Here is a 9,388-nt window from a genome sequence, read left to right on the forward strand (position 1 = left end):
CGCAGCGTACAAGGGACACAGCCACAGCCACACACACACACACACGCACGCACTGCAAGCACGCCAGGCCGTTACGGAACGGAAAACTGGCCGTGCGTGGAAGTTGTGGGAAAGAGAGAAGGGTGCGGTACGCCCATACAGCCCGTGGGACGAACAACGGCCACCGGCGAAGAGGCAGATACCAGAAAAAGACGCGCAAAGACGTCGAGATGGAGGCGGCGTCGATGACGGCGAGGGCGCACGCACGGCAGCGCCAATGATGTGTGAGAGGAAGAGAGGAAGAGGTGGTGGTGGTGGTGGGAATGGTGGCGTTGCAGAGAACACTGTGGCTAGCTACGGCTGCTGCTCGACGTCGTTGGTGGCACAGAGCTTTTCAAGGAAGGTGAGGGGGGAGGGGAGGGTGCGCGCGCGCGGGGAAGGCACCACCGCGTTCCGCGGTGTTGTGTTCAGGCGTACCCGACGTGTGTATGCGCAGCAGAAAGACAAACAGAGGACGAGAGAGCAAGAGATGAATGGGGCGGTGTGTGCCGCATACATGTGTGCGCATCCAGCACACAAGCTGGCCGTGCACGTGTGCGTGCGTGTGCTGGATGCGCACAGAGACACCGTCGCACCGGAGATGAGCGTCTGATGCGCCTTCGACTGGCGCGAGCACCCGTCAGCGCGAGCCTCGCTTGCCTCACAACTGAATGCTCCTGCGCACGTTCGAGTGTCTGTCTACGCGCGTATGTGTGTGTGTGTGTGTGTGTATGTGTGTGAGCTGCACAAGTTGCGCTGCCAACGTCATCATGACAGCGGCAGCGCCCCCCTCCCTTGCGCCCGGCCATCGCCACCCCTATCCTAATGCGTGGGGCGCGACTGATGCCTTCCATTGATGGTTCGTTGTGTGCACCCGCGCCCACTGCCCAAACACATACCGAAGCACACACGCTTCCACAGAGTCCAGTGGCACACTCAACAAGCGCAGCGCTTCACACCTGCAGCACGTATGTACATGCGAATACGTCCGTGCCACGCGAGGATAACAGGTGAGGTCCACGTGGCGTCGCCATCAGGACAGGAGAGCTCAGCTCGTGCCCCATAGTTGACTCCATCCTCGTTGGGTGGTGCCCCACAGTGAGCTGGCTGCCGCCGCCGCCGAGCTCGAATCCGCCGGGACGGCGACCTCACCTACCCCGATCATGTCCGCTGCACCAACGCCGCCAAGCAGCAAGGCCGCCGAAGCGTCGTGGCCACCGTTGGCGGAGCGAAGAAGGGAGTTTATGCCAACGCCACCGCTGGCCCCCGCCGAAGCAGCAGCCACTGCAGACGAGGGACCGCCAAAACGATACGGCCCAGTGGGCGGCACGCCAACGGACGAAGACGAGGAAGGCGCATACGGATTCAACTCCGACGCCGTCGGAAGTAGAAGTGAGTAAGTCTGCGGGACGACGGCTGCAGCACGCGCAGAAGCCGCGGACGGCGTGCCACCGGCCCCTATAGAGGCGGAAGCCAGCGCCGCGCTCGACGACGCCGCAATCGGCAGCAGTGCCAGACGGTTCACCCGCTCACGTGGAAGGAGAAGCTTCTCAGTCAAGAAGGGCGCGGCAGCCATCGCGCCGGCGGCACTAAACGGTCGTGTCGCTGCGGCAGCAGCCACCGAGGTAGCGCAGAACGCTCCCTCGTTGTGTGTGTCGCCCGCATCGCCATCGTGGGGCTCCTCGCTGTGCGCTACCCACAGGAGTGCACTCGCCGAGATAAACTGACGATACGCGGCGAGAATAAGCGGGACCCCGCTGCGCCACCGCACCGGATCGCACGTGCCCTCGAGATGGCGCACGACGCGCCGCAACGGTCCTTCCGCCACGCAAGCAGTGGCGTCAACGCCAACGCCGCTACCACCTGTATCGGGCGTGAAGAGCGCCTTGACTGGGGAGTCTCTTTCGGTCGCGAAAAGCCCGGCGCTGCTGCCGCCGCCGCCTCCGCTCACGCTCCCCGCACACCACACGGAAGAAGCGAAAAGCACATCCATGTACCACTGCAAGCGCAGGTCATCCGCCTGGTTCTGCGTGGCGGCAGCGGTAGCGGGCGCAGCGTTCCCCGGTGGCAGCGCACTGGTACGTGCCGCAACTCCGCTGTCACCGCTCTCACCTACCACGTCGACGAGGGGGCACAGCTCGAATTCGTAGAGCTCCGCCGATGTCGCGGCAAGGCGCTCCAGCGCACGCTGCTGCACCTTCCCTGTCACCAACACATGCAAGCGGCATCCCCTGTCGTCGCTAAAGCCCACCGACGCTGCTGCTGAGGCGGCGCCACTCTGCAATTGCTCGGATATAGAAGCGGCGCCATACGTAGCTTCAGCGCGAGATGGAAACGACATGAAGGGCACCGGCGAGTCGCTATACACGCTTGGCGCACCGTACAGCGCCTGGTGGAGGTAACGTAGGGCCACCTGGGTCAGCGTCATGACGGCAGGAGTAGGCTGCGCCGGATAGGCGACCCCGTGACTTCCGCTGGCATTGTTGTCATCTGGCGCAGTGGGGCCCGCCATCGGCGCGCGAACCCACGCAGCCGAGTCCATCAAGTGCGTCACGCGACGCAGTGCTGCACCGGCACGATTGGCCGCTGCCGAGTGTCTCGGCTCCTCGGTTCCGCTCTCACGCAGCCGCAGCACGGCGTTGTATGCTTGCTGAAGGGCCGCACGATAGAACTGGGTTAGCATGTCTTGCCACGGCGCCTGAGCCCGTTCGTAGAGATCCGCTGCGTCGGTGCAAAGTTGCCGCGCCCCCGTCGCCTCGCTTGGCGGAGCCGCCGTCTGCAGCCGCTGCAGCACCTCCCAGTACACGCGCACGAGGAGCGACAGCTCGTAGCTGTGCACCACTGTCGCATGAGCCCCGTTGGGGGGTACGCCTGGATCGGCATTGCGCAGCTGCACCGCTACACGATGAAGAGCATCCTTTAGCCAGCCCACGATGCGCATGGGCAGCAGCAGCAGCGGCGGCGTTGACGGCGGTGATCCTGCACTGTTCTTACAAGCCGATGCCTGCACCGAGGCAGTCTGCGCCTGCACCGCCTCTACGAGGGTCAGCAGACACCGATGCAGCAGCTCCGCAGCGTGGCCGTTCATGTCAAGAGCGCCGAGTCGGGTACCCCTTGTCGTGTCGTGCTCATCAATACAGCGCACTGCCCAGTCAGGAAACAGCTTGTCGCGCATGCCGCTTAAGATCTTTGCGAGCTGCGCCTGCTGCGAGGCGCTCAGTCCAGCGTCGACTGCTGCGGCGCCCCAAGTATGCTGCTGCTGCTGCTGCTCCGTCCTCTTCGCGTTCGCCGCATCGGGCAACACTGACAGAGGCAGCTGCGCCGCCTGGTATGCTGCGCGGCCCCACTCCAGCCCTTCTTCGCGAAAAATACCTTCGCCTGAGGTCGTGTAGAACGACCTGTGTGCGCTGCCAGCGGCTCCCGCTGCTGTTCGCGGCCGGAAACGGTCCCAGCAGATGCCAGTCATCGCGGACGACAGGCTTCCCCTCTCGTCACGGCGTCCAGTGAGTCCACTGATCGGCGCTGAGGTGGTGGCCCCATCAAACCCATGAACGGCCCCGTGCCTCGTCTCCGTACCACTTGATATTTCAGCGCCTTCAAGAGAAAGTGCCCCACCGGGGCCACTCACCGAATCCACGGTCGACAGCACGTGCAGGCGAAGTACGGAGAAGAGCGCAGACCATGTGCACTCTAGCGCTGATGCGCGGGTGGGGCCGAGAGAGGTGCCGCCGTCTCTGCCGATGCTGCTCACGCGATGTCCAAGCTTGGTTTGGCTGTCTTCCACACTGCTCTGTAGCATGCGGTATGCAGAGGCTGCGAGACCCTGTGAAATGCAGGCCTCCACGAAGCTTACAGACTCCAAGGCAACGGTCACGCACCTCTGCAGCGCCGCGCGCATGGTCGTCTGCTCCACCAGCTCCCACCACCGCGCCTCATTGACGGTCGTCCATGTCTGCCCTAGGCCGGAGAAGCTAGATGGCATCCGGGAGCCCTGCGTACCAGGCAGCGAAAACTGCTGCGTGCCGTTCAGCAGCAGTCGTTCCAGAGCGTCGCGCACCGCTTGCATCGCAGGCCTGGTGTCCGGGTTTCTCTGACCTTCACTGTACACTGCCAGAGCCACCGGATCGCGCGCAAGCAGCACCACCAGTGACGACACGAGAGGCGCGAGCAGCTGATGGCACACAAGCCGCAGCGGCGGAACCAAATCTGTCGCTCCGGAGGTGGCGGACGTGTTTTCCGTTACGACGACATCTGCGCGAACGGAAAGCGAGCGCTCGCCCAAAGCCATCGATGATGCGCCGCTCGCCTGCAACTCGTCAACCGTGTTCACGCTCGCCCGGAGTAGCTCAACATACGCACGTCGTCGAGCCAACGCTCGTGACTGCGACGGCGCCACCTCGGGAGCCACCTTTGCCGACGCGACGCTATCAGGGTCGCCCATCGGCGTCATCGGCGTGCCGTTTCTGCCGATAGGCAGTGGCAGGACGTCGGTGCCCCCCACCATGAGGGAGCCATGTGGAGTGTCGGGACCGTCCCCAGGCACGCCGCTGGCAGCGGCGCTCCCGCAGACCTTGCGCAAGCGCCACTGCAGCAGCTCATCCAGCGACCGCGCACCAGAAGCCAAGGCAGGGGTGGGGAATGTCGGCCGTTCGTCCTCGCAGCGCCCGAGAGCGGCAACGCTGGTGCCGTGGCCAGTGGCCCTGAGCTGCTCCTCGGACGCAGCCGCAGCCGCCAGGCAGATGCGCTGCAGCAAGTATAGAGCGGCCGTTTCCTTATCAAGCACCGCTGGCGCTGAGGCCACCTCGGCCAAGGCGGCCTGCACCAGATCGACGTAGTCGGCAAAGGCTCGAAGCAGATAGGCGAGGCCGGAGAAACACCGCAAGGCCCAAGCCGTGTTTGACGTTCCGTTGACTGTCGCCACAGATGCCGCTGTCGACGCCTTGGGGCCGTTGGCCGTAGCTGCCGCCAACCCCAACGCCGATAAGTGCGTGGCGGTAGCAAAGACGCGCGTCTCGGGCGAAGCTGCCGAGTGCGATGACGGCGGCGCATCGCCCTCGGGCTTCGCGCGGTTCGATGTGCGGCCCGCCGCCGCGTCCGCCCTCTGGTTTGCTATGCTGCCGTTAAGGAACACAGAGGGCGGCTGCGGAGAAGCATCCGCCGTCGTTACTGCCGGCTGCGCGCCGGAACTCGGGAGCGCAGCCGGCAGTAACGACGGAGCCACAGCAGCCCACCGCGCCGCGCTCAGTTGACTCTCGCGCAGCAGCAACACCGCCAAAAACGCCAGCAGCATCCGGCACGGATCAGCGGCACCGGGAAGCGCCTCATCGCCAGCCGTGCGACCGGCAGGCGCGGAGGCGACCGACGCCGCTCCGTCCACCACCGCCGAAACGACGGCCCTCACGTCCTGCGTGGCCAGCTGGAACAACGCATCCACAGCGCTATCCAGTGACGCCATTGTCGGGGGCGCTGTCGCAGACTCCGTGCCTGGTATCCCCGACGGACACACACGCTTCGCCGGCAGTTCTGCACCTGGCGCACACGCCACGAGGGCTTTCACGAGAGTAGGTGAGTCGCGGAGAGCCCGCAGAGCGACGTGACATTGCGCAAAGACCGCCCACACACACATCAGGTGGCGCTTTTCTGCAGCTCGCACGGCCCTCGCCTCCGACAAGGGCTCCCCCAGGTCAGCCCCGGATGGAACCTTCGGCACCTGCTCGGCAAGCGACGCGTAGTCGTCAGCCGCACGGCGCAGACGCTGCAACATCAACTTAACCAGTCGCGCCTCGAGGGCCGTTGCTCGTCGCTGAATGCCGGTGGCCCACGACGGAGGCCGCTTAGCGGAGCGCAGCGTGCTATCCACGCTTACGCCGGCGAGCGCCGCCGACGATGCGGTGGCGGCGTCGCTGACGCACTGTGAAAACTGTGCGCCGACGTTGCCGCCTGCGTAGACGCGAAGGGACGCTTGCACGCTGTGCAGCCGACGCGCAAGACGGGCAAGGGGTTGATCTCGCTCCAGGGCGCGCAGATGGGCCTCGCGTTTTTCTCCGCTTGCGGCGGAGAGCGCGGCGGCATCACTCGCCGCGCGGTGTGAAGGACCTGGGGAGTGACCGTCCTGCTGCTCACCATGTTGGTCCGCCGGAAGCAGCAAAGACGCAAGCACACTGGAGTCGGCGAGGAGGCTCGACAGCTCGGCATCGGCCGCCGCTGCGCCCCTCGCCATCGAGGCCGTTGCAGACGCCAGCGTCATATAATCGAGGTGCAACGCCTGCAGTTCGTCGGCCAAGCGCATTCGCTGCGCCGCGGGAGCGGCTGGGCCCGTCTCTTCGCCCACTACCGCAGCATCGCGGTGGGCGTACTTTGTGCTCGTGTGCGTTGGTGCCGCGTGTGGCAACGGCAATTCGACGGTTGGCAGCGCCAGTGCAGCGTTGAGCTCCGTCTTCCTCCCCCTATGCGCGTCACGATCCGCTTCCGCCGCGGTGGTCGCGCTCGCGCCGCGATCGCCTTCACTCATCGTCCCGCCGTTGGTGACGGCATACCCCTTCGTCGCCGACAGGCGCGGCGGTTTATCGCTCGAGGCGGTATTGTTGTTGTCGGCGGTGGTCGTGAGTGTAGCCGCTGCCGCACGCCGCTGTCGCCGAAGGCGCGCGGCAAACCATGAGGGGGGTAGAAGCGGCTCAGTGTTCATCTCAGCGTTGCCGCGGCCGTCTACGTCACGTGTCGCACTAACCCGTTCCATCGCCTCTTCAATGGTCAGGATGTCTGCGCAGTCCCGCTCCATTCCCACCACGCCATCGCAGGCGCCGAGAAGATCTCGATACGAGTTGCCGATAACCGCGCGAAGGTCGTGCTGGTTGTCCTCGATGCACCGCGTAACAGTAGAAAGATAGTTCAGTGTCTCTCCCACGTCATTCTGACAGAGGATCCGCCGCACCTCCTGTGCAGCCTCCTCCATGGCCATCGTGCCGCTTTCCTCTCTCTGTTTCTTCGCTGCGCTTGGCGTTGGCCGGGGTCGATCTACACGAGTGATGGAATCTGAGTTCTAATGGGCTGTCTGTTGGTGTGCCTGTATGCCGTGGTGGGGACGGTGCGAGGGGCGCTTCGGGGCCCGGCAGGATCCTCCACCACCGCTAACACTCTCCCTGGAGCAAGTGCACGTCGCAGAGAGCAGCAGCAACAACAACAACGGCAACGCAGAAGAATATGGAATCGGTTCAGTCGTCAAGCTCCGCCCGCGACGATGAGCAAAGGAATATCGAGAAAGTAATCCGCTTCCGCCTTCGCTAGTCACTGTCCACTCGACACGTCTGCACGTGTGCCGGCTCGCCTTCGCGCCGCCTCTCCTCACGTCAGCTGCACGAGAACGGCGTTTGTGCGGCACAGCGTGGTGGTGAGCGCTGGTGTGTGTGTGTGTGTGTGTGTGTGTGTGTGTGTGTGCTGGAGCTGCTGACGGGCCAAGACAGATTTCGCAAGTAAAAACAAAATGCGTACACGCGCATACGTATATATGGCAGGAAGCTCACACCGAGTGCACACGGGTGTGTCGTGTGCGACGGGAAGGGGGAGGGGCGCAGACGGAGAGAACGAGGGTACACTGTATACACACATATGTTTGCATGTGTGTGTGTGCGCGCGTGACGGCATTGAAATCAGAATCAATGTAAAGAAATAGGGAAGATTCAAGGGGCGCGGTCATGTCTGGCGTCTCTGCATACTACCAGGCGAGAACGGCAGCAGCAGGCGCTCAGCCGATCGTGCATCGCCTGCACCTGTGCCCCGCCATCCTGTGCGCACGACGCGTGTGGAGGCCGAGGAGGGACCGGCATTCGAGGCAAGCAAGGCTACGAAACACCCGCAGATAAACCGTGGCAACGATCGATGAAGGCCCAGCCGCCGCCGTGCAGCCGCCATCCGCGCGGAGCTGAACAGATGCACGGTGAGGAGGGCACGCAGAACGGCGAAGAGGCATCGGCTCGCTTACACATCCTGCTACCATGTCCCACGCCGCCTTGTCCATTGCTCGCCCGTTTCTATTTTGATCTACTTGTTTGTCTTCCTCTTAATCATTCATGCCCGCCGCACCGACGACCACACAAGCCGGTGTCGGCACCACCACGACATACCTCGCACAGCACACGCGCACGTCGAAACAAGAAAAGGGAAGATGGCGCAAGAGAACAAGGCGTACCTACGCGCACACGCATGTGCAATATAACCACATATACACACACTTGTATATATATATATATCAAGTCGAGCGACGGACGTGCGGCAGTGCCTATGTGCACGTATTCGGGCGCGTCCAGACACCGGTGCGCATGAGGCGTGTACCCGTGCACGCCGGCACGCCTGCCTGTGAGCCCGGGGAGGCGGAGATGGTGAGAGGTGCAGGTGCGTCGAATGAAGAAGAGCCGGCCAAGCAAAGGTAGGCGCATGCACACAGACATATAGATAGATGTACATATATAGATACACATATATGCATGATGGCGCACAGAACGCACAGGGATATACGTCCAGAAACAGTAAGCGCAATAAGGGTGTGTGTGGGGGGAAGGGGGGGGGGGCGGGCGAGCGGGGAGGCCGCCCCTCCCCACAAGGGAAGAGAAAGTGTGGAAGAAGAAAGAGCCCCGCGCCCATGCAGCCTCTCGTCCCTCTCCCCGGAGACGCTCAGCACGGCGCGTGGCACACAATGAGAAACCCAAGAAGAACGAAGGAAAAAAAAGTACGGCAGAGAGAACAGAGATGAAGCAAGCGTCTCGGTACCCCAAAACGTGGTCGTGCTCCGCACGCGAGCCGCGCAATGAAGAGGCGCATGCACAGCCCACAGCGCACCTACCTCTGGTGCGCGACGGCCATGTCCAGGAAACCGGGCCCCACCAACACCGCCTGGCGCCGTCCAAGCCCACCGCAACACGTCACCGCATACAGCGCAGGCTCGCCCCCGCATCGCGCCCCACGCCACCGCAACGCAGCGAAGGCAGACAAGTAGCCGGCGCATCCGTGCGCTCCTTCTTTCGACCGCCGGCACGAGTCGTAGCGAGCCGGTGCAAGCGGCATCATGGCCGCAAGCCTCGCCGGCGCAGCGCCGGCCCCCAGACACCTGCCCCCCCACACACACCAAGAGTCCGCCACCACCACCCCGAGAGCCTGCCACCACACACGCACGGCCCGGTGGCCCGCGTCATGACGGGAGCTCCAGGGCGACACGCGCAACAAAAAGAGGAGGGAGAGACGACGCATGAAAAACGCGCACGAGAATGGGCGATGAAAGGAGGGGGGACACTGGAACGGGACGTGTCACAAGCGACTCGAAGAGGACGAAAAGACACACGGCCGCACACCGTGCGCGTTGCCACGCTCTCCCCCCTCC

The 9,388-nt window shown here is 63.9% G+C and overlaps 1 protein-coding gene across 1 annotated transcript; it reads right to left on the reverse strand.

The window, feature by feature from the left end:
* Positions 1–1,066: 1,066 nt before the first annotated feature.
* On the reverse strand, positions 1,067–6,976 carry LDBPK_020130 (hypothetical protein, conserved; the record flags this gene model as incomplete). Its single annotated transcript, XM_003857861.1, has 1 exon — positions 1,067–6,976. One exon carries the CDS (start codon positions 6,974–6,976, stop codon positions 1,067–1,069), a length of 5,910 nt encoding a protein of 1,969 aa, XP_003857909.1.
* Between the last annotated feature and the right edge of the window lie 2,412 nt (positions 6,977–9,388).

The sequence above is a fragment of the Leishmania donovani genome, chromosome 2, assembly GCF_000227135.1.
Source record: "Leishmania donovani BPK282A1 complete genome, chromosome 2".
NCBI lineage: Eukaryota > Euglenozoa > Kinetoplastea > Trypanosomatida > Trypanosomatidae > Leishmania > Leishmania donovani.